Source organism: Aquarana catesbeiana, linkage group LG11 (genome assembly GCF_042186555.1).
Source record: "Aquarana catesbeiana isolate 2022-GZ linkage group LG11, ASM4218655v1, whole genome shotgun sequence".
NCBI lineage: Eukaryota > Metazoa > Chordata > Amphibia > Anura > Ranidae > Aquarana > Aquarana catesbeiana.
The window spans coordinates 228093868-228121826 of record NC_133334.1 but is presented as its reverse complement, the minus strand read 5'-3'; the positions used below and the strand labels follow the sequence as shown (position 1 = coordinate 228121826).

The 27959-nt window shown below is 43.8% G+C and overlaps 1 protein-coding gene across 1 annotated transcript in view; it reads right to left on the bottom strand.

Moving 5' to 3' along the window:
* The window catches only part of LOC141112538 (cytochrome P450 2J6-like), a 50117-nt gene that overhangs the window by 5321 nt on the left and 16837 nt on the right, over nucleotides 1-27959 (bottom strand). The window contains exons 2-7 of the mRNA XM_073605455.1: nucleotides 21195-21357; nucleotides 15728-15880; nucleotides 11418-11578; nucleotides 9662-9835; nucleotides 8992-9136; nucleotides 8163-8350 (exon numbers count right to left, since the gene is read on the bottom strand). Coding sequence (XP_073461556.1) covers nucleotides 8163-8350; nucleotides 8992-9136; nucleotides 9662-9835; nucleotides 11418-11578; nucleotides 15728-15880; nucleotides 21195-21357 — 984 coding nt within the window. The remainder of the gene's footprint in view (nucleotides 1-8162; nucleotides 8351-8991; nucleotides 9137-9661; nucleotides 9836-11417; nucleotides 11579-15727; nucleotides 15881-21194; nucleotides 21358-27959) is intronic.

Below are 27959 nucleotides of genomic sequence, written 5' to 3'. Positions count from 1 at the left end.
ATGGGGTCGCATATTTGCATACCTCCTTTTATGCTGGGAGCGCACTGCACGGCGTGCTCCCAGCACAGAGATCAGGGTCCCACCGTGAGCCCCGGGCCCCGTACTAATGATCGGGACCCGAAAAAAACGATCCCCGTGAATGGAGGAAAGAGAAACATTGTATCTCTCTCTGTCCTTTGCACAGAAAAAAAAGTGTGTGTAAAAAAAATTTAAATAAATTTAATAATAATAATAAATAAATAAAATAAAAAAATACCTAGTGTTTGTGTCAAGGTCAGGGTCAAACATCAGGGTCAGTATTTTTTGGAGAGGACAGAATTTATTCTTTTTTTTTTAATTAGTATCAGTGTCAGTGTGTTTTAGGTAGGATAAAAAAAGCAAAATGCGCACTATTGTTTTGGGACTGTATTACGGGTACAAACAACAGCTAGCATACACATTTATGGTATCACTGTGATCATCAGTCGCAGGAGAATGTATTTTGGGTGGTAGGTTCAGGTAGTACCAAGAAATATACAGCTAAATTAAAAATAATGTTTTTTTTTTTTTTACAATTTCGGGCCAGTTTTCCTTTGATAATAAAAAAAAGCAGGAGATATCCATTACCATGCTCCACCAAATGAAAGCCAAATTTGTCCTAAAAACAACAAGGTATAATCCACCTGAATGCACAAAGTACCCTATTTATCGACGTATAACGCTCACTTATCCCCCCTGAAAATCAGGAGAAATTGCGTGTGCGTGTTATACGCCGATTCCTGCTACCTCGGAGTGGAAGGAGGGGACGAGCTCCTCTGGATTACACCGAGCCGCGATCTCCTGTGTATCCTCAGTCACACACAGTCCCGCCCCCCTGGCCCGGCATTGGACCACTGTTCTGTCCATCATATGAGCCGGGTGGGACTGTGCGTGACTGAGCACCGGATACACAAGCGATTGAGGATCTGTGTCATCCAGCACTGGCGCGGCTGCAATCATCTGCAAAGGCGAGTCTGCAGATCTGTACTAAACAGGCTGCAATCATGGGTATGCTAGAGGCTGCAGATGGGCATGTTAGAGGCTGCAGGTGGGCATGTTAGAGGCTGCAATAATGGGCACATTAGAGGCTGCAGATGGGGATGTTAGAGGCTGCAATCATTGGGCATATTAGAGGCTGCAGATGGGCATAGATCAAGCTGCATTGAAGGGCACTGGTGAGGCTGCAGAGCACTGACCCTTATTTTAAAATGTTTTTTTTCTGAAACTTCCCTCTTGAAGTTAAGGTGCATGTTATACGCCGGTGCGTGTTATAAGCCGATAAATACGGTAGTTGTGATGATATGGACGTTTTTACGAATACATGTCAAAGTCACAAAATTGGGGTTAGACTTTTAGATTTGTTTTACCCTTAGGTGCAAAGGGTTTAAATATGCTGTGATTACCCCGCTGGCATACAGTAATGAGTTTGAGCGGTTTCAGCAAAACTGAGCCAGTGGAAACTCTCATTTTCATTTACTGAGCTGCAAAATTTGCTTTAAAAAAGTCTGTTTTATTAAAATGTATATAGAGGATGTGTTTTATTGTTGTGTGTATAGAAAAGGGTCTTTAAATGGGTGCAAGCTAAAGCAGTAACTTCCATCAAGTTTTTCATTTCATAAAGCAAAAAACAAAACCATCATGAGGCAAGATTGCAGCCTAAGTCATGGCTCGCCTCCCACTTCCTGGGAAGAGCAGTTATACCAGGGACGTGCAGTCAGGAGGGGCAGGTGAGGCAGAGCCATGAACATAAAAAAAAAATAAATAAATAAAATCGAGCTTCGAGGGTCGTAGCTCGGTGACCTGAAGTCACAGAGACCCTAAATTTGGGGCTGCTATGACCTATGGTTCCAGAGATATGGGGCTGCTTGTGCAGCTTGTCAGAAGCTACATAAAGAGCAGACATTTTAAATACAAGCTGGTACACTCTGCAGCAGACTGAGGGGATGAGCTCACAGTTCCTCTCCTCACTTCTTGTCAGAGGCACTGAGCTCAATGGACAGCTTGGAGTTTTGGACCAAAGGTAAAGTACCACTAGCCCAAGCTGTCCAATAAAAATGCTGCAGTGGAGGAGCGTCTCTCACTGCAGTGTCATAGAGGGGGGAATGTGTCTAAAAGACAAATGCTCCCTTCCAGCCCAGCCCTCTTAAAAAACTTTTTTATGAGTATAAGATTTACCCACAATCCCATGTTTTTCTCACACAGTTAAGAGGGAGAATGAGAATCTGCTGCTGTTGAAAACGTACAAGCTAAATCATATATTGTTATGCTATATGTTATAAGATAATAATTTATTATTTATCTATTTACTGGGAAATTACTGGTTGGAAGTTATAACAGTAATTTGTCCGTTAAGCCACCTGCTTCAGTTTTTGAAAATATAGTAAATTACCTTAAAAAAAATATATAATAATTATTTGTATATTACTTATGGTAATTAACCCCTTGCCACCCATGCCAATTCTGACACTCCTCTCCTACATAAAATAATCATCATTTTTTTGCTAGAAAATTACTCAGAACCCCCAAACATTATATATATTGTTTTAGCAGATACCCTATGGAATAAAATGGTGGTCATTGTAACTTTTTATGTTATACAGTATTTGCGCAGCAATTTTTTAAACGTTTTTTTGGGGGGAAAAATGTGGGAAGCTAAGGTGGAATCCGGTCTGGTTTTTCAGTCCACCTTGGCAGTGTGGTATAAATATGGAAGGACTGGAGCAAGAGATTGCTCTGGCTTGCGACTCAGAGGAGCTAATACCTGAGAGAGCTACGTGAAGATTGATCTGTAAGGCTGCATTCGCACTTCAGCTTTTTGAATTGCAGGAAGATTTGCTGCAAATCTGCCTGCGATTTGAAAGCGCTGATGTGTGAATGACAAATCGCGGGACTTGCATTTGAGATGCCATTCATTTGAATGACACCTCAAATCGTGGTGATTTAGGCTGCTTTCACACTTCAGCGTTTTGATCGCGCTGCAATCGCAGCAACACGCAGCATGATCAAAATGCTGAAGTGCGAATGCAGCCAAAGTGAAAGGAAAAGGTTTACAAAACACTTGTTTTTTGGTTGGTGACTGGGAAAAGCACTTCACCTGTTAGATAGGAGCCTGTACTGTTTAGTTAGTGCCTGGAAGGCAAGGATTTCTTTTCTGTTTTGTTTGTTTCTGTGCAAACTTTTAAACTTTTAAATCCAACTACAAGTCAGAATTTTAAGAAAAGACCTGCCCCGTTAGCCTGCCTTTTTCCTAGGGAAGGTGATCCCCCCTTGAGCTAAACCCCCCCCCCCACATACTTTGTAGACAATCCACAGAAGAACCAGACATGTACGCAGCTGGAAAGAAATGTAAGCGCAGGACATACATGGTGGGGTGGAAGTAACTACCAGACTGGAATATGTTAAGTCAGGTGCTGGTCAGATAAAAAGAACTTTCTATTACCGGATTGGAGGAGTCACGGGGAGATAGGGAGGAGTCGTGTGATAGTAGTGTGGGGGGTGGAGCAGAGGCACATCAGTCAGAGGCATAAATGATGGTGGAACGACTTTCCCTCCCACCTTAGTGGAAATGGTTTGGCTGTGGTGAAGAAGACGGCGTCTGCGGTTGGGTCCTTGATGATGGGTATACAGCATGAGGTATTTGAGAAAACGGTGGGACCCATCTCAGGTATGGAGTCCTCCCAGTTGGTCTGGTTTAGTCTAGACTACCGGGTAGTAAGGTGGTAGGGGTCTGTGGTCAGTTAGTGAGTCCTCGAGGCAGTATTTGACGGCTGTAATAAGTCCTTATTTAGTAATAAGTGGGAGTAGTAGGTACAATTTTGAGTTGGGGTAGTAAGTTATCTGAACTACCCTAGTCATGATACCCGTATGCGGTTGTTTTGTGGTTGCAACAGTTGGGCACTACTGGATGTAACTTAGACATGGTCTGGCAAGCTACTAACATTGACATATGCCAGAAGTTCTGGTTTATCTGAGAATATCTTGCTTCTAAAACTACCCCCATTAGAAAAAAGAAAACTCCCACATACTAGCTGGAGGGGTTTTTGTGGACTGGGAGTGGCCTTAAATAGATTTTTTTTCACTAGGGGAAGGGAGAAAAACTGCTGCAGGGCAGGGTGTTGCTAGGATTGTGAAGATTTGATGCACTCTGAGGAAAGCAATAATGTGGTGCATAGCACGCCATAGTGAAAAGTATTTCTGGCAAATTGTGCAAGTGGCATGATGCAGTGGTCAGGAGTACATAATGTACAAAGTGCAGGTGTCAGGAGTATGAAATGCATTAAGTTGAGGGGTCAGAAATATGAAACGTAATGCACAGAGTGCAGGGGTCGGGATTATGTAATTCACAGAGTGCTGGGACTTTGTAATGCACAGACCACTAGGGTGCAACCCACATAATACAGGGGTCTGGAGCATAAAACACAAAGTGCAGGAGTATGTAGCACACAAAGTGCATGGGGTCAGGACTATACAACACACAAAGCACAGGGGTCAGGCTACATAATGCACAGAGTGTCCCTCCCTAGTCTCCCTTTCTCAGCACAAACCCCCTCTTCAAGCTAATATCCTATTCCTAATACAAATCCCTCCCCTCCCAGTAGAAATCCACTTCCACACTAAGTCCAAATACCCCCCTAAGCTCAATTTGCCCTCAGGACAAATACTGCACAAATCTACTCATATACATTAGATGCAGCAGCACCTGGCACAGTTAGTAAAGTCCTCCCAGGTCTACCCTCTGCTGTGTCATATGAGCCTTCAGATCCCTCAGCCTTGCATTACACATTTTGCCACTCTGATCTAAGGCCTTCAAGGCAAGACACAAAGCAACAGATATCTGGTGCTACCAACACCCATGGCTGCAGGAATGTGGTACAGGCAACTATGATACACAGGGCTGGATTAAGAGCATTATGTGCTTGGTGCTGAGGGTTTTGGTGGACCTTTTACTGGGCACCCTTCTGCATTTCCAAGAACCTGTGCTGGCATGCACCCAAGCTCAAAAGGGCACAGGTTAACAGGCGTAATATCAAGAAAGCCTGGCATTTGATTTGCCAGGTTTCCATAAGGGCCATGCATCGGCATGCACTCTGAGCTTAAAGAGTGCAGCCGCGCAGGTCTAACACTATAGAAGCCCCAGACTTCTGTAAGAGCCCTGCATGAGTGTGCCCCAGGCTTCCATTAGGACTGCTCATGTGAGGCACATTATCAATCCCACCACCCTGCCCAGGCGGTGCATGCGGAATACAGGGCTCCTCTCCTCAGGGGAGATCTCTTCCTGTTGACCCATTGCTTTCCATGAGCAGTCTGTTCTTTTTGGGTAGCTGGGCCTATATTAAGGTAGGGGCCTGGAGCTGCAGCTCCAATAGCCCCTATGTTAATCCAGCCCCGGATACACATACCTTTCACAGCTTCCTTAATTCCCATGACTTTTTTGAAACTCAGGCAAAGCTTGAGCTCTTGCCGATAGCGTTGCTGGTCACTTCTTGCTTTCTGTGTATTCTTTTGGGCCAGGACAACTGCCTACTATAGTGATCGGCCTATAGGAATATGTTGAGGTGGCACTTAGTAGCAAGATTCAACACTATATGGAAGTGCCAAAGCATTGCCTATAAGCTTTATGGGATGGATACACAAACCCAGGTCTAAAGCAGCAGAACAATCAGAATTATGTTTTAGGAGGTGCCCTTTGTCTTGTTCACCTGTGTTGGTCAGAGCAATTAAACAGATTTCAGGTGCCATCTTTCCAGGATAGAAAGTCAAAGTTGTTAACTCATTTTTTTATACACCTACTAAAATGTAATTGAATATTTGGCTAATTGAATGCATATAAGGCAATACCTAAACCCAATAATAGAACCTTTACTAGTTAGAAACGTCAGTCATGAAAGGATATTCTGAACTAAGAGGCTGCTAGGGACAGCAGAGGTTGTTTCTTCTGACATTGATTAATGAAAATCAATATGATTCTGAGGTATGAACAAGAATGTTGGATGGACAGAGTCTATGGAATGAGGAGAGTGAAGCGCAAAAAAATATATACTTGCAATATATAACACAATTCATATAACAGGTGCAAAGATTAATAAAGTGCATTCAGTGCAATCAGTAGTGTATGAACAATATAGGAAATGAACAGCAAAATATTGCATAAAAAATAAATATGCAAAAATTCAAATAAAACATGCACTAATTAAAGTGCAATAAGTGCCATCAATTACGCAAAACCTAAAATTCAGCTAGAGAAGAATTTCAAGCATAAATATCAGTGCAATGATGATGTCATTTATGACGAAACGATCATGAGGACTGATACGTACACATGCTACTGTGCATTCACGATTGCTATATGGCCATTTACAAGGGTTTCATTTGGATTTATGTATCCTTCTGCCTGCATTTTACTAATCTGATGTAAGTGAATTACTTTTTATTAAATTTGAAACTGATACAGTATTACACTATGTGGAGTCTTTTGTTTAATATATACTTCAGCTAGCTGGATGGTTTTTGGCACTACTTCCTGGTTTGTTGAGAGCATTCTGGTTTACCAATTAAGGACACCTGAAAGAGCACCTGGGAATTTCTTCAGTGGATCAGAGATCCAGTCAAGCGCTGTATGACCTCCCTAGGGGGCTATCAGGCTTTCTGGTCAGCCTCCATTTTTTACTTTGCTGATGGGTGTCACACAGCTGGGTGTTTGATCATCATTTCAAACTGTTTTGCAATGGACTTTACTCATGGACTTTAGTCCCATATGATTTTTTGCAGAGATCTGCACTATATATATATATATATATATATATATATATATATATACTAGCACTAAGAATATACTTGCAAGATATAACACAATGCATATAACAGGTGCAAAGATCAATAAAGTGCATTCAGTGCAATCAATAGTGTATGAATAATATAGGAAATCAATAGCAAAATATTGCATAAAAAAAAATATGCAAAAATTTTAATAAAACATGTACTAATTAAAGTGCAATAAGTGCCATCAATTGTGCAAAACCTAAAATTCAGCTAGAGATGAATTTCAAGCATAAATATCAGTGCAATATATGAAAAGGGTGCAGCTCTCTGCACAAAATCATATGGGACTAAAGTACATGTGTAAAGTCCATTGCAAAACCGTGTTGAAATGATGATCAAACACCCAGTGGTGTGACATTCATCACCAAAGTAAAAAATGGAGGCTTATCAGAAAGCCTGTGACCCCTCCTTATGATGGCCATACACTATGCACTATCGGCCAAAATTCGGTCATTTAGACAGTTCATTCGTTTTTCGGCCAGTTATTGGGCACAAAATCAATAATCTTTGGGAAGTTTTTGAGCCGAAAAAACGAAGGACAAGTTTGGAAATTTTCTGCCGAACCAACGATAAATTGAAAGGTTAATGTGTTTCCTGTCCAAACTGTTTTCACTAGGCATATGTAAAAAAAGAACAAAAAATTGATTCATTTATGTCCACTGAATGATTTATCATTCATTACATGATGGCAATATCGTTTGCTCTCACCGCTGAATGTTGGTTTTTTGAAAATGGGTTTGGCTGATGTTTCATATAGTGTATGGCTAGCATTTCTCAGGGTGGTCATACAGCACTTGACTGGATCTCTGATCCACTGAAGAAAAGCCCAGGTGCTCTCTCAGGTGTCCTTAATTGGTAAACCAGAAGGCTCTCAACAAACCAGGAAGTAGTGCCAAAAACCATCAATGGATCATCTAGCTGAAGTATATAGGGTACAAAAGACTCCACATAGTGTGATACTGTATCAGCTTCAAATTTTATAAAAAGTAATGCACTTACATCAGATTAGTAAAATGCAAGCAGATAGATACATAAATCCAAACAAAACCCTTGTAAATGGCCAGATAGCAATCGCGCATGCATAGTAGCATGAGTACGTATCATTCCCAACAATTGTTTCGTCATAAATGACATCATCGGGGGGTAGGCATTGGGCTGTCAAAGGTTAGGAGCTCCTTTAATTCCTGGCAGATCAACAGATTTTTTTATTTACTTGCAGTGTTTTTATAGAGATAAAATATAGGGAACTGTGTTTGTATTGCAGAGATATATTGAATATGCTTCTGTTTATTTTGCTCAGACATACACTTGAAGTGTCTTCTGACCTTTGGTATAATGTATCTATTCAGCTGAACATCTTTAATGGGTGCATGAGCAACTCCTAGTGACACAACTGAGGCAAAGCGCTGGATTTCCTGTAGAACAGCCTGTGTGTACGGCATCTTTACTCTGTCCTCATAGTCAAGGTGGTCTCTGTCTCCTCGAATTTTATCTATTTCTTCCCGACATTTCTCTGAAAAAGCAAGCACAGTATACTACTCATACTGCAGATGTAAGGCAGCATAGGTTTGTATTACTAAATCTTTAGATAAAGATCAATAAAATTGCAGATGGCAGAAAGTGAAAGCACCTGATTGCTGGGTTGTAACGGACAATATAGACATTAATGCCCCGTACATACGAGCGGATTTTCCGTCGGAAAAAACTTGGATGGTTTTTCCGACGGAATTCCGCTCAAGCTTGCCTTGCATACACACCATCACACAAAAGTTCTCTAAACTTTCGACCTTCAAGAACGCATGATGTACAACACTACGACAAGCCGAGAAAATGAAGTTCAATGCTTCCGAGCATGCTTTGAATTGTTTCCAAGCATGCGTAGGAATTTTGCGCTTCGGAATTTGTACAGACGATCGCATTTTCGAATAGGAACTTTTCCCGACTGAAAAATAGAGAAAATGCTCTCAATCTTTTGCTGGCTGGAATTCCGCCAGCAAAAGACCAATAGAACATACACACGGTCGCATTTTCCGACAAAAAGCTCTCATCAGAGTTTTGCTGGCAGAATTTCCGATCGGGTGTACGCGGCATTATAGAACAAAGCTACTAGAAAATAAGAGATCCAAAAAGGAAATCATTTTCTGAAGACTTTACCCTGAATGTCAGGATAGGTCATCATATAAAGCAGATTCCATTCTAGACTGGCAGAGGTAGTTTCTGTCCCAGCAATAAAGAGATCTCCCACACATGTGAATAGGTTCTCAGCATCAAAGGTTGACTTGTGACCATCTTCATGTTCCTGAAAATATAGGAAGAGATTACACTAAGTTACTCATTAGTAGTCAGATGTTACAAGATTGTACACAGCATGGGATTTGCTGGAAAGCACAAGGTTCACTCAGGAGTGTTCCTTGGCATGGTGCTTACTCATGCTAGCTAAAGTTAAGAGATAGGTCACCAGCACCCCAAGGATCTCTGAGACAGCATCCAAAAGTTTTATTAAAACAATCACATCACACCATAAAATAACAAGGTTTCGGGGCCACGCAGGACATGTGACGGTCACATGCCGAAGAGGAGGGCCTGTGTGACTCCAAAATATCATTATTTTGTGATTTCTCAGAGATTCTTGGTGTGCTGGCAACATGACTCGTAATCTGTGCTGATACTGGCCCTTAGAGCCATTTCCAGGACTGTGTCCCTGAATAATATTTTATTTTGCTCATGCTAGCAAAGGCTCTTGCTTCCAATGCCCATTCAATACACAACAATATGTGTAAGAATTATTTTGTGTGTGTGAATTAAGAGTTATGTTAAATATTACCATATCAAGTTCCTCTAGATAGCAGTCTATGTAATCTCTGGGTTCTCCGGGCACTCTGGTTCTCCTGTGTTCTTCTAAAACCTTACCAAGGAATGCAAAGACTGTCTTAACATTTCTGAATATCTTCTGATGTGGCAATGGAAGATGTTTCACAAATCCAAATGCATTATAGAGCTGAGAAGAAAAAAGTAATAAAAGATCATTCATAGCTTCGTTTGCTTTCATGTTTCCTTTTATATTCAGAAATGTTACATATAAAGTTTCTGTACTTAAAGTTGATTGATACATTAGAGGTGACCATGTAAGGGAAGATCTTCCCGGGTGCCTTTCACCATCTTGGTTGGTGGTACGATCCAGAGCATGCAGATAGCTGTTTCCAAAACTTCTCTCCAAACAAAAGAAATGATCACCACCTGGGGATCTGCCAGTATGTTCAAGATTTTGTTTGTGTGATAATCTGTTGATTGATGTCTACTGAACCCTTACATGGCCTGATTGTCACAAACAGTGCTAAAATATATGACATCTCTTGCTATTATTGGGGTTTTATGTGTAATACCTAAAGCTGGCCATAGACAGTTGGAATCTTGGCCGGTTCAGCAGGAACCATGTTCAAACCATGTCTGAGCAGGCTGAATTTACCCAAGTTCATCAATCAATCAACTTAAGTACAACCAGCCTGTTGGCTTTTTATATGTGATTATTGCCAGCAGCTGTTATAGCCACTAGCAATAATCACTAAACATGTAAACATCCCTTGTAATAGAAAAAAGCATGACAGGACCTCTTAAATATGAGATCTGAGGTCAAAAAGACATGCAATAAAAAAAAAAATTGCCATGAAAAAATAAAAAATAAAAAAATAAATGGCCCTTTAAGAGCTGTGGGCGGAAGTGACGTTTTGACGTCGCTTCCGCTCTGCAGTGTCATGGAGACATGGAGACGGGTAGGGGCCATCTTCCCCTCACTCGTCTCCATGCACAGCAAGTGACAAGACGAGATCGCCTTTGCCGCTGCTGACAGCTCCGGTAAGCGGCGGAGGGAACCGGATCCTGGCGGGAGGGGGGGCCCTCTCCTGCCACCGATAAAAGTGATCTTGCGGTGAATCCGCCGCAGAGACCACTTTTATCTTGTAGCGGACCGCCCGCTGAAGAAGGGGATACCGGGGTTATGGCAGCTAGCTGCTGCCATAACAACGATATCCTCCTTCAAAGAGCCAACGTAAAACTGCGGCAGGCGGTCTGTAAGTGGTTAAACAGCTTTGACAAACAGCACAGCCCTATCTTGCAATCCAGGAGACCTGGGTCATGTCCCATCCCCAGTGTGTGAATGGATAGTAAAATGAAGTTAAATGAAAAAAGTGAAATGAGAAGCAGACTTCTGAGCTTATAGCATTGTCACTCCTCTCTCCATCTATCAATATGTTCCTTCTTAGAAAATGAGCACTGCGGCCAATCTGATCGCTTCCTTGTGCTGCTTCTATGACTCCTAGTCTTGTCTTTGCTGTACATTGGACTGCAAGAGGCTTATACCAAATCAGATTCAATGTAACATTGTTTGCTTTAAAAAATACATTTAATTATATATTGATGAATACAAAGCTGCATTGATTTTATATGTTATATTTGACAGGAATTCAGCTTTACATAATTTGGCTTTAGCAAACCATTTGATTGGTCAGGAGTGACTTATTTTTGCACTTTATTATTGAATAAATACTTCTACTTTAGGACTGGACAGTCAGAGAAGGACCTACCTGAGACCAAAATCCAGTGACCAGCTTCATATTTTCATTAATGACATTAAGAATATCTCGGAATGTGGCATCATCATAGTCATAGCGTCTCCCAAACACAATGGAACAGATAATATTGGATACAGCATTGTCAATAACAAAATGGGGGTCAACTAGTGTATCTAAAAAAGGACAGTAGTAGTTACTTATCATGGAGTCAGATGAGCATAAACATCATTTAAATGAACAATTTCCTATCTTCTCTAAGGCCTACAAGTAATTATTTTGCAGAATGCCAATAAATGTGATCAATGTGTTTAAATGATTGCTTTTGTGAATTATTGTCAAAGCAGAAAATCTCAACTTCACTCATGGAATTGAAATGTGCTTGAAAAAAGGACCTTGTTTTTTTATATTGAGGTTTTTTTTGTTGTTTTGTTTTTTAGTTTAGTTTATTTTTATTGAATGTTTGTATATGTGTTTTTTTTTTTCCTTTTTATGTATTTGGCAGTGATTTGAGTTACTTGTATACTGTTGTTTACATTTTTAATTATACTTTTGTAGTGTAGGGCATGGATATGCTGCTGTTGTTCCTACATTGACCATTAAATGCCCTATAGCTTGAGGGTGATATTCTGCTTAGGAGTTGTATGAAGTGCCAGCCCTGCCCCTGCCAGGAAATGGATACCCTAGGTAAGGAAAAGTATGATCTTCCTGGGTTAGTTACCACAAGAAAAGTGACTACTGTTTTTTTGTGTGGGTGGACCAGACCAGATCTATATATAGGCAGCTGGACTTAGGTGGAAGCCTGGATCGATAGGGATGTCGCATGCTGGGACACCCCTTCTGTGAGTAATGGGCCTTTTGTCTCTCCTCCATAGGCGTGCACAGGGGGTGTGCCAGGAATGCCTGGGCACACCATAATCCCCTCCATGCGGTGTAGATTCCCCCTGCAGCCCGGGTTCAAGTCATTTGCTGGCCGCTTCCTTTTCTGAATGAGCACAGTGAGTGATTGGTACAGATCACTTACTATGTTCATTCATAATTGAAGTCTAGTAAACTGTGTTTACTAGGCTTCAGTTTGTAAATGAACAGGAAGCAACTCAGTACAGAGCATTTCCCATTCAATGACTGTCCAGTGTATCTGACGCTGTATATTCAGTATATACACACACACACATATGTGTTTGAGCTTTTGGGGTGCACACCCTAATGCAATAGTCTGCACACACCACTGCTCTCCTCTCATGTCACACTTTTCTGAACTATGGACTGTTTGTAACTTAAGTTGAGTGCTGTCACCTTCATGAAATGTATGAAAAATATCTGATTCTAAGGACACTGTTAAAAGGTATTCTCTTGTGTGGACTGAAAGGGTTACATTTTTATATACACTAAATCACTTGCAAGTTTTTAAAAGCTATATGTATCTATACACGTCACCGATTTATGAATTCATTCATTAATAAATTAATTCAATTAAAGCACAAAGGTGTAAAAATGTTAAAGCCTTCATTATGGTCTTATACAGTCATACAGGCTCCTCTCCTGTATTTAGATTGCTTACGCTGATTTCACTACGTACGTGAGCTTCTTAGGCTTAATGTACACGGGACGTTTTTATAACCTCTCCTGAACGATTTAACTTGACAGATAGTAACCCACGTTAAAATGTCACTTTTGCCACGTTTGCATCTAGAAGCATTTGAAAAAAATGCGAGCATCGCCGTAGCTTTACGGTGGCCGCTTTAAGGGCTATAGGGGGCACTGAACTAGAAAATCTTGTCAACCTTGAATTGACAGCCAACTATGGGATATTCTATATCTAGATGTAATGCAGCACTGTCTCAAGGTCAGCACCTTCCCAGGCCACACACATACACACACACACACACACACACAAACAGGTGCAGTAGCTCCCAGGTCCAAAAGTCAAAATATGACTCCTAGGCCTAAGGTCCCAGGTCACCCAACAACCAAACCAGACTCTTCCCACCGACGCTAAATACCTCTGAGTAAATAAAGAAGATGCACTGCCCAGCAACCATCTGAGTGGGACTTCCTGGCAAAGGGCCTTGCACACAGTCAGTTATTGATGATAGTACAGCTAACTGGTCATAAATGGAACATGGAGCATCCAACACTGATAATGTAACCAGTAGAACTCAATCCCTGGGCTGGTTAGGCCTTTCCAGATCCATCCATCCATCGCTGTAGTGACTCCTAAGCACCAAGAACCTCTGGATAAATCTCCCCACACATTCTTACAGGCATAAAACTGGCTGCAAGATTACTCACTGGGTGGATAAAGTAGAATGTTTTGGACAAGCCTATTGGTGCCAAAATTATTATGAAATGTATTAAAAATTTCACTTGTGGAATTATCATTTGAATTGTTCAGACAGACTAGACAAGAGTAGATTCCAGAGCTCTTAAATAGGAACTCTGCAGAATCCAAAATTAAAAGTCAGTAGCTACACATACTGTGCTTCTGAGTTTTAAGAAACAGATACTTACCAGACTGTGGAACTCAGCGCTATCTTACCCGGAACTAGTTCTTTGTTGGGCTATGGCTCTCTGATGTTGCCATCTTGGATATGATAGCTGGCTGTGACTTCCTGCAGTCTCACAGTCAGCTTCCCACTGTGCATGCGCGAGGCACTGCAGCACTATGAACTAGTCCCGCAGCCTCCTGGGACTTGTGATGTTGCAGGAAGAGGGGTTGCAAAGCTGATGTATTTCTTGCTTAGGCCAGAAATTGGAAAGTGAGGCCAGGTACAAAATAGAAAAAAACTGCAACTTGGTTAGAGGTGATGGGGAGGAAGCAGATGAGTGGTAATTTAACTTTTCAGTGAAGGGCTACCTGTACTCCATGTACTAAACTCTTTCTGCTCTTATGTCAGAAACTAAAAGGTACAAAACTACCTACTTTCTACTGCAATGACAGGTTACATTTAAATGGCTTTAAATATGCTGTCCTAAAACACTGTGATCTTTTGTGAGAGCAGGGCCGGTGGAACCATAACGCAGCCCTGGCAGGAAATCTCATACCTTCTGGATCAGCCGAGACCTTGCTTGCCAGGGAACCCAGGCTGAATGCTGCTGGAACAGTGACTTGCCCATGAGGGGCATGCTAGTGTGGTCACATCCACCCCGCAGCTTGTGCAGGGTGTTTGGTGTCCCACGCTCTCCGATATCAGCTCTTGTATGGCAGTCGGCATCTCTCCCCGCCAGCTGCTTTTCTCATTGTCATAATACAGACAGTGCAGAGCCAACTGAACCCACCCCCCTCCTCCTCGGCTCTGATGTCTTCTATGTACATAGATAGAAGAAGGAGCTAGGGATTAGGAGAGACACCACTGTGCAAGTGCTGTTCATCTGAGGTCTGTGATTTTACACACACTATAAATTACACTAGCACAGGTGGGGGGGGCACAGGGAAGGGGGGGCAAGTTGACAAAAATGAATACTTGCAGTGATTTGGGGTGGATAAGAGGATACTGTATGCGCTAGGGGGCATTTTGGGAGGAGAGAGGACTTGTGCTAGGAGGGGGGTTGGATATTAAATCTGGCACCCCCCAGCAACCCCCCCAAGTCTTCTCTCCTCCCAAAGTTCCCCCTAGCACATACAGTATCCTCTCACCCAGCCTCCCCCACCCCTGATTCAAAGAGAGTATTGGTAACTGTAAGCGCAAACACACAAGTCCATATATAACAGGAGATATAAAGGGCTGAGCAACTTAGTCCATAGGCCTATTGAAGGAGCAGTGGCTCCGAGCACGTAGCCTTCTCTCAACCTCTCTGCTAGCCCTCCTCCCTGGACGATCCCTCCCCTGGATACCGAACCTGGAAGCAGACGGACAACCTGTGACGTCATGCACGCTTCACGTGCGCTCCACGCCGGCCCCTAGTCTCTTCCTGATGGCCACAGAAGGAGCTCCCGGCTGGTAATCCACCTTCTGCAGCCCAGCATCCCTGCAGCGTCACCACCACAGGATCAGAGGGAACACCGAGGACCACATACCTATACATATGAGCTTTTTATATGTTTTTATCCTGTAAGTGTGTTTTTACCTGGTGTCATTAAACATCATCTGTTAATACTACACTCAGGTGGCGCTTCCTTCTCTACCCCTCCCTGATTCAAAGAGATTCTGGCTGTTAAGAAGAGAAATATCGTGGCATTTGTGACCCTGGTCACCATACTAGAGATGCAGGACAATTGCCCCAGGTGCTTACACTACTTCCCCCCTACCAGGCAAGTTAAGGGAGACAGGTGGCAGAACTTTTTCGGCACTGGGCTCTAGGACACCATTGCCATGTAATCTCACCTTGCTTCTTCCTAAATTCGTCAATTAGGTACACACTCTCTTCATGAATCCTCTCCTCCATGGACTTTTTGCCCAGGCCAAAGTTACGCAGTGTTGACAGGGTAAAGCGCCTGTGTTCTTTCCATGCTCGCCCATAGCGTGCAGCCACCAGACCTGGAATAAGCTAAATTATTAGAATAATGTACTCTAATCCAATAGTCATAAGTACAGTCTATCACTTCCATAGCAGTGATGAACGAGTAATGAAAATCTGCTTCACCAGTGCAGAGTCCATTATTCGCTCTATTGGATACATTTTTAGATTTCTAAAAAAAAGATTTCTGGTTTGAATCTCTGGGTCAGGTATCCTCTTACAGGACTTTCGGTTTGCTAAACTTATCTCCCAAAAGGATGTTGTTCAAAGCAAAGGGGAAAAGACAATCATAGCGGAATACTGCTAATAAAAATGCCTTTTTTTTAAAGCTAAAATCCATCTGCTAACATTTAGTAAACTTGTAAATTGCATAGAACAATAGGAGCGAAAGAAATCCCCTCCTCACTGCACTTCTGGGAATTTGAGTCACTGGAACTGATGTCACTGGCTCCATCCGACGTGTTGTGTCATTGGTCACGAGCATATGGATTTTAGCTTCAAATAAATGTGTTTTTATTAGCAGTATTGCGCTAGGATTGTCTTTTTCCCTTTGCTTTGACAACATCCTTTTGGGAGATAAGTGTGGCAAACCGAAAGCCCTGTAAGAGGATATCTGACCCAGAGATCTGGACGACGCTGTGGAGGAGTGTCACATGTATTGGAGAACATTTATCCTTGGCCATCCTTTGCCAAAGTATAAGTGCTGTTTGACCAGTTTGGTCAAAACTTTGAAGTGAGCAGCCATTTCTCCAGACGGTGTGGAGCAGCCCCCTTCTTGTTATTTTCAGCTATTTTGAACTACAGAAAATTGTATAGTTTTTGCTAGTATTTACATCCCCCTTTTCTGGAAGGATTAATCATTTTATTATTCCAAGTACAGCGTGCATATTGTTTTTTCAGCCACTTGAACTGCAGAAAACTGTTTAGTCCTTGCTAGCCCCACCTTAGAGGGATTATTCATCTGATTATTTCAAGCACGGTGCATATTTTGACATAGAAGGTGATTAGAATAAGCGCACCATTCACACACTATTTAAATTTTCAAGTCTTGCCACAGTTTCTTAATTGGATTTAGGTCTGGACTTACACATTCTAACACATGAATATTCTTTGATCTAAACCATTCAATTGTAGCTCTGGCTGTTTGTTTAGGGTCGTTGCCATGCTGGAAGGTGAACCTCTGCCCCAGTCTCAAGTCTTTTGCAGACTCTAACGGGTTTTCTTCTAAGATTGCCCTGTATTTGGCTCCATTTATCTTCCCATCAACTCTGAGCAGCTTCCCTGTCCCCGCTGAAGAAAAGCATCCCCACAACATGATGCTGCCACCACCATGTTTCATAGTGGGGATGGTGTGTTCAGGATGATGTGCAGTGTCAGTTTTCTGCCACACACAGCGTTTTGCTTTTAGGCAAAAAAGTTCAATTTTGGTCTCATCTGACCAGAGCACCTTCTTCCACATGTTTGCTGTGTCCCCCATGTGTCTTCTCACAAGCTTCATACGGGACTTCTTATGGCTTTCTTTTAACAGTGGCTTTCTTCTTGCCACTCTTCTATAGAGGTCAGATTTGTGGAGAGCACAACTAATAGTTGTCCTGTGGACAGATTCTCTCACCTGAGCTGTGGATCTCTGCAGCTCCTCCATAGTTACCATGGGCCTCTTGGCTGCTTCTCTGAGTAATGCTCTCCTTGCCCAGCCTGTTAGTATAGGTGGACAGCCATGTCTTGGTAGGTTTGCAGTTGTGCCATACGCATTCCATTTTCGGATGATGGATTGAACAGTGCTCCGTGAGATGTTCAAAGCTTTGGATATTTTTTTATAGCCTAACCCTGCTTTAAACTTCTCCACAACTTTATCCCTGACCTGTCTGGTGTGTTCCCTGGCCTTCACGATGCTGTTTGTTCACTAAGGTTCTCTAGCAAACCTCTGAGGGCTTCCCAGAACAGCTATATTCATACTGAGATTAAAAGGTAACTAAAGGTTAGTTTTTTTGTTTGTTTGCTTGTTTTTTAAATGTCATACTTACCTCCTCTGTGCAGTTGGTTTTGCACAGAGTGGCCCCGATTCTCCTCTTCTTCCCTCAGCGGCGCTCCTGGCTCCTCCTCTTTTGAGTGCCCCGTTGGAGAGCCTCTCTTCCTCGAGGCACTCATGTGGCCACGCTCCTGCGTCCTACTTCTGCATCTATTGACACAGGCAGCAGGACTCGGCCCTGCCCCCCGGCTCCCACGCCATTGGATTTGATTGACAGCAACGGGAGCCAATGGCTGCACTGCTATCAATCTATCCAATCAGGACCCGAGACACTGACTGGAGCTGGTGTGCTCGTCCCCATTGCTGGAAAGACCTTGTTCAGGTAAGTAAAAGGGGGGCTCTGGGCAGCAGCATAGGAGGATTTTCACCTTAAGCCCTGGTTCACATTGATGCGATTCGGCATGCAATTTGACATGGCAGCGTCCGAATCCATGCGCCGCCACATTTGTGGCGCCGCACCGATTCCCAAAAGTAGTTTCTGTACTACTTTTGGTTATTTTGTGGTGCAATTTTCATTGACATTTGTGCAGAAACCAGCACAGATGTCTCTGAAATCGCCCCCAAAATCGGGACTGACATGTCAGGATGAAATTGTGCGAGTTCAGCTGAACTCCCACGATTTTATTCCCACAGTCAATGTGAACCAGGGCTAATGCATAGAATGCATTAAGGTGAAAAACCTAGAGGGTTTACAACCCCTTTAAATTACACACAGGTGGACTCTATTTACTAATTGGGTGACTTCTGAAGGCAATTGGTTCCACTAGATTTTAGTTAGGGGTATCAGAGTAAAGGGGCTGAATACAAATGCACACCACACTTTTCAGATATTTATTTGTAAAAAAAAATGAAAATCATTTATCATTTTTCTTCCACCTTACAGTTATGTGCCACTTTGTGTTTGTCTATCACATAAAATACTTTTATATTTTTGGTTGTAGATTTCAAGAAGTATGAATACTTTTTCAAGGCACTGTATATAAGTGGTTTATAGTTCCTAGTAATGCACAATGGAATATTAGGAGATGTTGCATGTTAGTTACATACAGTTGTGCTCAAAGCTTGCATACCCTTGGAGAATTGGTAATATATAGTATGTACCATTTTTTAAGAAAACATGAGTGAGCAGGCAAAATGGGATATGGGATTCATATTCAACTGTAGGTCATAACAGAATGGCACAATCATAAAAAACTGGCAACAAGTAAACAAATGAAATGACCCCCCTGTTCAAAAGTATGCTTACCCCTAATTCTTAATAATGTGTATTGCCCCCTTTAGCATCAATGACAGCATGCAGTCTTTTGTAACAGTTGTCTATGAAGCTCTGAATTCTTGCAAGTGGTATAGCTGCCCATTCATCTTGGCAAAATGCCTCCGGGTCATGCAAAGTCTTTGGTTGTCTTGCAGGAACTACACGTTTGAAATCTCCCCAGAGTGGCTCAATGATATTAAGGTCAGAAAACTGTGATGGGCACTCCAGAACCTTCACCTTTTTCTGCTGTAACCAATGGGAGTGCCAACTTGGCCTTGTGCTTAGGGTCATTGTCATGCTGGAAATTCCAAGAGTGTCCCATGTGCAGCTTTTGTGCAGAAGAATTTGTGTATTTTCTGATAACATGCTGTATTCATCTTGCCAGCAATTTTCACCAGATTCCCAATGCCTTTAGTGCTCTCACACCTTCAAAACATCAGTGAGCCACCACCATGCTTCACAGTGGGAATGGTATTCTTGTCATTGTTGACCCCTCTCCAAACATAGCCCTTATAGTTGTGATCATAAAGCTCTATTTTGGTCTTGTCACTCCAGATTACAGTGTGCCAGAAGCTTTGAGGCGTGTAAAGGTGTTGTCGGAGATACTATGCCCAACCTTTTTGTGGCATTGGCACAGTAAAGGCTTCTTTCTGGCAACTCGACCATGCAGCTAATTTTTGTTCAAGTATCGTCGTATTCTGCTCCTTCACCCAACTACATTGTCTTTTTCCAGAGCAGCCTGTATTTCTCCTGAAGTTACCTGTGGGTTTTTTTCAGTATCCCAAACAATTCTTCTGGTAGTTTTGGCTGCAATCTTTCTTGGTCTACCTGACCTTGGCCTGGTATCAAGAGATCCCAAATTTTCCACTTCTTAATAAGTGATTGAACAGTACTGACTATTGAAGACTTTGGATATATTTTTTATATCCTTTTCCATCTTTATAAAGTTCCATTACCTTGTTACACAGGTCATTTGACAGTTCTTTTCTGCTCCCTATGACTCAGTATCTAGCTTGCTGAGTGCATCCACGCGAGAGCTAACAAACTCATTAACTGTTTATACACAGACACTAATTGCAATTTGAAAAGCCGCAGATATGGGAAATGAACTTTTATTTGCAATTTTAACCTGTGTGTGTCTGTACCAAGGCCAAATATTCCAGGGCCATTTGGGTGATTTCTGTTATCAATATGATTTGAAAAGGAGCCAAACTACTATGTGATAATACATGGCTTCATATGATCTCAATCCTTAAAGTGGAGTTCCACCCACTTTTACAACTCTTCAGCATCCCTCACTAAACTGTGCACTGCAAACGAATTGGATATTTAAAAAAAAATTTTCTCAGCACCTACTGTATATCTGCTGTATTCATTTTTCACTTCCTCCTCCCTAGCCGTGGCTCATCGCCTCATTTCCTGTTTGCAATGCCTTCTGGGAAGGGGCGGCAACTTCCTCTGACACTGCCGTTGCTGTGGAAACCCTGACCTGAAACCTATTACACTGCTTGTGCTGCACTGAGCATGTGCGAGATATGCAAGGATGAGATCCAGGAAGAAATACAGTCTGGCTTCAGATGCCCACACTTAAGATGGCCACGGCCTGCTGTAAGTTTATAAAATAACAAACTACTGCTATAAACAAACAAAACAGACCTTAGTTTACAGACTAACTTTACTAGAATACATTAAGCTTGTGTATTATATGGGTATTTTTATTTAAAAAGTATAATTTTGGCTGGAACACCACTTTTACTAAAAGACAGTTATTTGGCATGATCAGTCATATTTTCAATATCAATGCTAAAAGTTCATGATTTTTGCCAGGGTATGCAAACATTTGAGCACAACAGTATAAACATACATTTTAGATTTTTTTTAATTATTCAATAAATTAAATTGTGTTTTATATTTCTGTGTATGCAACTTTATAATTTTAAAAATTGATGTAACTGGTAAATTATCAAAGTTAAGTCAGTTCTGTGTAATTTGTGTGACCAAATTGGTCAGTAATCCAATCAAAATATTCAAAGTCAATAAATCACATTACCTCGGGTATTAGAAATTGCTTCCATTATTCTATTTTGAGGTCTGTCTGCAAAATCTATTCCCTTGTTCACCAGGACCTCTTTGAGGTCTTTGAACCCTCGGATGACCACAGCCGGGGTAGATCCCAAGTAGATGCTGTACACTGGGCCGTACACCTTGGAAAACTGAAAGAAAAATTACAAATGATTAGGGATGAGCTTCGTGTTCGAGTCGAACCCATGTTCGACTCGAACATCGGCTGTTCGATCGTTCGCCGAATTGCGAACGTTATGGGCCGTTCGCGCTAAATTCGTGTGGCGCGTCACGGCCCATAATTCACTGCGGCATCGCAGTGCATTGCTGGCTGATGATTGGCCAAGCATGCACTATGACCCGCATGCTTGGCCAATCACAGCGCTGTCAGTAGAGAGAGCTGTAATTGGCCAAAGCCAGGGTGGCTTTGGCCAATTACGGCTCAGGGCATTTAGTACACACCCCACACTATATAAGGCCGCCTGCACGGCGGCCCTGTGTAGTGTGTGTTCCGGTGTGCTGAGAGATAGAGAGAGAGAGAGACAGTGTCATTTGATTTGAGTTAGATAGATTAGGCAGAACAGTCAGTCAGTTAGCTGCACTTACAGTGTATTGTGTATATATATGCATCCCAGGTGTTGCATATATATATATACACTGTATTCAGTTTAGCTAGATCCGTTCCTGTTATCTTCTATCTAGACTATTTACATTTAATGCAGTGCGTCCTGCTCACAGTGTTCAGCTAGATCCGTTCCTGTTAAATTCCTACTGACCGGCAGGCTTGTCTGGTTACAGTATATAAAGCTACCTGAAGAAAATTACAGGTGTTCTATTTGATCCTATTAGTACCACGGTCAGGCAGCTAGACTATTTACATTTAGTACAGTGTGTCCTGCTCACAGTGTTCAGCTAGATCCGTTCCTGTTATCTTCCTACTGACAGGCAGGCTTGTCTGGTTACAGTATATAAAGCTACCTGAAGAAAATTACAGGTGTTCTATTTGATCCTATTAGTACCACGGTCAGGCAGCTAGACTATTTACATTTAGTACAGTGCGTCCTGCTCACAGTGTACAGCTAGATCCGTTCCTGTTATCTTCCTACTGACAGGCAGGCTTGTCTGGTTACAGTATATAAAGCTACCTGAAGAAAATTACAGGTGTTCTATTTGATCCTATTAGTACCACGGTCAGGCAGCTAGACTATTTACATTTAGTACAGTGCGTCCTGCTCACAGTGTTCAGCTAGATCCGTTCCTGTTATCTTCCTACTGACAGGCAGGCTTGTCTGGTTACAGTATATAAAGCTACTTGAAGAAAATTACAGGTGTTCTATCCCAGCTTAGTGCAGCTACAGGCCATTAGTATGTCTGGAAGGCCAAGAAGGAGAGGCAGACAGTCACAAGCCAATAAGAGAGGGCAAGCAGGCTCTGTGTCTAGTGCTGGTCGTGGAGACGGTGCATCCTCATCAGCACGTGGCCATGGGACACGCTTGGCCTTTTTTTCGGCAGCTGGCCATGTTGAGCCGCAACATGCGGAAGACTTGGTCGAGTGGATGACCAAGCCGTCCTCATCCTCCTCATCCTCTCTCACCCATGCCCAGGGTGCTTTGTCTGGCAAAGCAGCGGCCTCTTCCCTCAGCTCAATGTCATCAGTGACTCCTTCCCTAGCTCCACCATGTCCTCATGAGGATTCCCTCGAACTGTTTGACCACAGTGTTGGGTACATGCTCCAGGAGGATGCCCAGCGTTTGGAAGGCTCTGATGACGATACTGAGCTCGATGAAGGCAGTAACATGAGCGCGGACAGAGGGGGTGCCCAAGAAGGACAGCAATCTGGCAGTCATGCTCCCCCTGCTGCAGCATACTGCCAGGTTTGCTCCAGTGATGAGGAGGGAGGGGATGATGAGGTCACTGACTCAACGTGGGTGCCTGATAGGAGAGAGGAGGAGGAGGAGGAGGAGGAGGAGGAGGAGGAGGAGGAGGAGGAGGCGGCAGCACATCACCAACGAGGCAGGATGCCCTCCAGGGGCCAGCCTAAGGGCAGCACATTGACTGCATCACACCCCAAAGCTCCACATGTGCAGGGCGCTGCAGTCTCTGCGCGTTATTCAAAAAGTTCTTTGGTGTGGGCCTTTTTTGAGACGAGTGCATCAGATCGCACCGCTGCTATTTGCAACATATGTCTCAAGCGTATCTCGCGTGGCCAAAATATCTCCCGCTTGGGTACCACATGCTTGACCAGACATATGTTGACCTGCCATGCAGTTCGTTGGCAAGCGTATCTAAAAGACCCACACCAAAGAACAAAGAGGATCTCTCCTTGCTCCTCATCAGCTGAGATTTCCAACCCCACTAGACCTTCAGTCCTCTCTGAGACCTACAGTGAGAGGAATGAAGGTGTAGAATTAGGTGTGTCACAGCCAAGTACTTGTGGGCAATCTGCTTTTGGTACACCGACGTCAGATTGTACCAGGCAAATTTCCCTGCCCCAGCTGCTGCACCGCCGAAAGAAGTTTGCTCCCAGCCATCCACATGCCCAGCGGTTGAATGCTAGCTTGGCAAAATTGCTAGCACTTCAACTGCTGCCTTTTCAGTTGGTAGACTCTGCCCCCTTCCGTGAGTTTGTGGAATGTGCGGTTCCTCAGTGGCAGGTACCCAAACGCCACTTTTTCTCACGGAAGGCGATTCCGGCTCTCTACCGGCATGTGGAAGGCAATGTCCATGCCTCGCTGGACAGGGCGGTCAGCGGTAAGGTGCATATTACCGCTGACTCATGGTCCAGCAGGCATGGACAGGGACGTTACCTAAGTTTCACGGCGCATTGGGTGACTCTGCTGGCAGCTGGGAAGGATGCAGGACAAGGTGCAGTAGTGTTGGAGGTTGTTCCGCCACCACGCCTCCAAAATGCTGATTGTGACACACCTCTCTCCTCCACCCCCTCCTCTTCTTCTTCCTCCATGGCCTCTTCCTCGGAACCAGCGGTGCTCCGTAGGCGTTCAAGGGGCTACGCAAGTACGCAGGCCAAAAGATGCCATGCGGTGCTTGAGCTGGTGTGCTTGGGGGACAGGAGCCACACTGGGGCAGAGGTTCTGTCAGCTCTGCAGGGGCAGGTTCAGAGGTGGTTGACGCCACGCCAACTTAAGGCAGGAATGGTGGTTTGCGACAATGGCACCAACCTCCTCTCTGCCCTCCGACAGGGACAAATGACCCATGTGCCCTGTTTGGCTCACGTCCTTAACTTGGTGGTGCAGCGGTTCTTGGGCAGGTACCCGGGCTTACAGGATGTCCTGAGGCAGGCCAGGAAAGTCTGTGTGCATTTCCGCCGGTCATATAATGCCAGTGCTCGGCTGACGGACCTCCAAAAGGAGTTTAACCTGCCCAAGAACCGCCTAATCTGTGACATGCCCACCAGGTGGAACTCAACGTTGGCCATGCTGCAGCGGCTGCACACGCAGCAGAGGGCCATCAATGAGTACCTGTGCGACTATGGCACCAGGACAGGGTCAGGGGAGCTTGGTTTTTTTTCCCCACGCCAGTGGGCCATGATCAGGGATGCATGCACTGTCCTGTCACCATTCGAGGAGGCCACGAGGATGGTGAGCAGTGACAGTGCATGCATCAGTGACACTGTCCCCCTTGTCCACCTGTTGGAGCACACGCTGCGTGGAATAATGGACAGGGCACTTGAGGCAGAACAGAGGCAGGAAGAGGAGGACTTCCTTAGCTCTCAAGGCCCCCTTTATCCAGACAGTGTTCCTGCGTGCCCGCCGATCACACAGGAAGAGGACGAGGAGGAAGAGGAGGAGGAGGAAGATTGTGTCAGTATGGAGGTGGAGCCTGGCACTCAGCATCAGCAGCAGTCTTTAAGGGATCAGTCCCAAGAAACACATGGACTTGTACGTGGCTGGGAGGAGGTGGCTGCGGACCATGTCGTTCTTAGTGACCCAGAGGACTCCGGACCGAATGCCTCAGCAAACCTACGCTGCATGGCCTCCCTGATCCTGCAAAGCCTGCGTAAGGATCCTCGTATTCGTGGTATCAAGGAGAAGGACCAATACTGGCTGGCAACCCTCCTTGATCCACGTTACAAGGGTAAGGTTGCGGACCTTATCTTGCCATCGCAGAGGGAGCAGAGGATGAAACATCTTCGGGAGGCCTTGCAGAAAGGTCTGTGCAACGCGTTCCCAGAGACTGGGAGGTTACAAACTCCTGTTTCTGGACAACGTGTTGCTGAGGCTTCGGTCAGTCAAAGAAGGAGCGGTGGAGAAGGTGGCCGTCTGACCGATGCGTTCAGACAATTTTTTGGTCCGCAGCCCCAAGGTATGATCGGTTCCAGCAACCATCGCCAGCGTCTGTTTTACATGGTGCAGGAATACCTAGGGGCAAGATCAGACTTGGACACCTTTCCCACCGAAAATCCTCTGGGTTACTGGGTCTTGAGGATGGATCACTGGCCAGAGCTTGCACAGTATGCAATTGAGCTACTGGCCTGTCCTGCATCCAGCGTTCTTTCGGAACGCACATTCAGTGCTGCTGGAGGCGTGGTAACCGATCACAGGGTGCGTCTGTCCACCGACTCGGTCGATCGGCTGACCTTCATAAAAATGAATGAGTCTTGGATCACCACCAGCTACCAAGCACCTGATGCTGATGTAACCGAATAATTTTTTTTGAAATCTCAGATCCCTTCAAAGACTGCCTATGCTGATGCTGAGTGACTATCCCTGAGTAATTATCCTCTTCCTCCTCAATCATCACGCTGATAGCTTGTAAGAACATTTTTGGTTCTGGGCGCCACCACCAGTGCCTAAGGCACAATTTTTCAGCCCCTGTTTAACAGGGGCGTGTAATTACAATTTTTGATGTAATACTTTGCAGCAGGGCTCGTTCCTGCATTCCAACTAGAGTGTCTGTGAGGGGTTGCAGTGTTGTGGCACCAGCACCAGTGCCTAAGGCCCAATTTTTCTGCCCCTGTCTAACAGGGGCGTGTAATTACAATTTTTGATGCAATACTTTGCAGTAGGGCTCGTTCCTGCGTTCCAACTAGAGTGTCTGTGAGGGGTTGCAGTGTTGTGGCACCAGCACCAGTGCCTAAGGCCCAATTTTTCTGCCCCTGTCTAACAGGGGCGTGTAATTACAATTTTTGAAGCAATCATTTGCAGCAGGGCTCGTTCCTGCGTTCCAACTAGAGTGTCTGTGAGGGGTTGCAGTGTTGTGGCACCAGCACCAGTGCCTAAGGCCCAATTTTTCTGCCCCTGTCTAACAGGGGCGTGTAATTACAATTTTTGAAGCAATAATTTGCAGCAGGGCTCGTTCCTGCGTTCCAACTAGAGTGTCTGTGAGGGGTTGCAGTGTTGTGGCACCAGCACCAGTGCCTAAGGCCTAATTTTTCAGCTGCTGTTCAACAGGGGCATGTAATTACAATTCTTGATCTAATATTTCACAGCAGGGCCCTGTGAGGGCTTACAGTGTTGTGGCCACAGCAACACCTAAGGCCCAAATTTCTGCTGAGTATATAGGGCAGGACCCTACTTTCAAACATCTAACTTACAAACGACTCCTACTTGCAAACGGAAGGAGACAACAGGAAGTGAGATGAAATCTACCCCTAGGAAGGGAAATTCTCTCCTGTAAGAGTTAATATGGGAAAACAAGTTCTCCTTTCCACTGATGCTTTCCAATCCTTGTTCCACAAAAAAACCCAAATTTTCAAAAAACATTTTTCATTGGGACAAAAAAGTGAGGTGAAATCTTCTGAAGAGGAGGAAAGACAGCAAAACAAATGTCACAGGGGTGATAACCCTTCCCTATGTTTTCCAAAAAGCTTAGAAAAGATTTTTTGGCTGGAGCTAAACACGTTAAAAATGTTCAAAATTACAAACAGATTCTACTTAACAACAAACCTACAGTCCCTGTCTTGTTTGCACCGCCTGTATACTGCTGTTCAGAGTATATAGGGCCTGGTGGCCCCACACCTTTCCTTATTTTAATTTGGGTGCGGGGTTCCCCTTAATATCCATACAAGACCCAAAGGGACTGGTAATGGACTGGGGGGTACCCATGCCGTTTGTCTCACTGATTTTCATCCATATTGCCATGACCCGACATGACATTAAACCCGCAAGCAGTTTTAAATGAGATTTTTTCCTTTAAAAATGACATTTGGTGCAGGGACTGTTCTAAACATGGGAAACACGCGTCACTTTACAGGCATACTATAGACACCCCCCAGGTACGATATTTAAAGGAATATTTCACTTTTTTTTTTTTACTTTAAGCATCATTAAAATCACTGCTCCCGAAAAAACGGCCGTTTTTAAAAGTTTTTTTTGCATTGATACATGTCCCCTGGGGTAGGACCCGGGTCCCCAAACCCTTTTTAGGACAATACCATGCAAATTAGCCTTTAAAATGAGCACTTTTGATTTCGAACGTTCGAGTCCCATAGACGTCAATGGGGTTCTAACGTTCGTGCGAACTTTCGGTCCGTTCGCGGGTTCTGGTGCGAACCGAACCGGGGGGTGTTCGGCTCATCCCTACAAATGATGTTTTGTATGCTATAAATAAACACTGTAGAACTGATTTATGAAAACTGCACAAAAAGTTAAAACGTAAAGAGGAGCTGCACCTTAAAAAAAATTATTAAAAGCCAGCAGCTACAAATACTTCAGCTGCTGACTTTTAATAAATGGACACTTACCTGTCCCAGCGTCCAGCGATGTCGGCAGCCAAAGCCGATCGATCGCTCGGC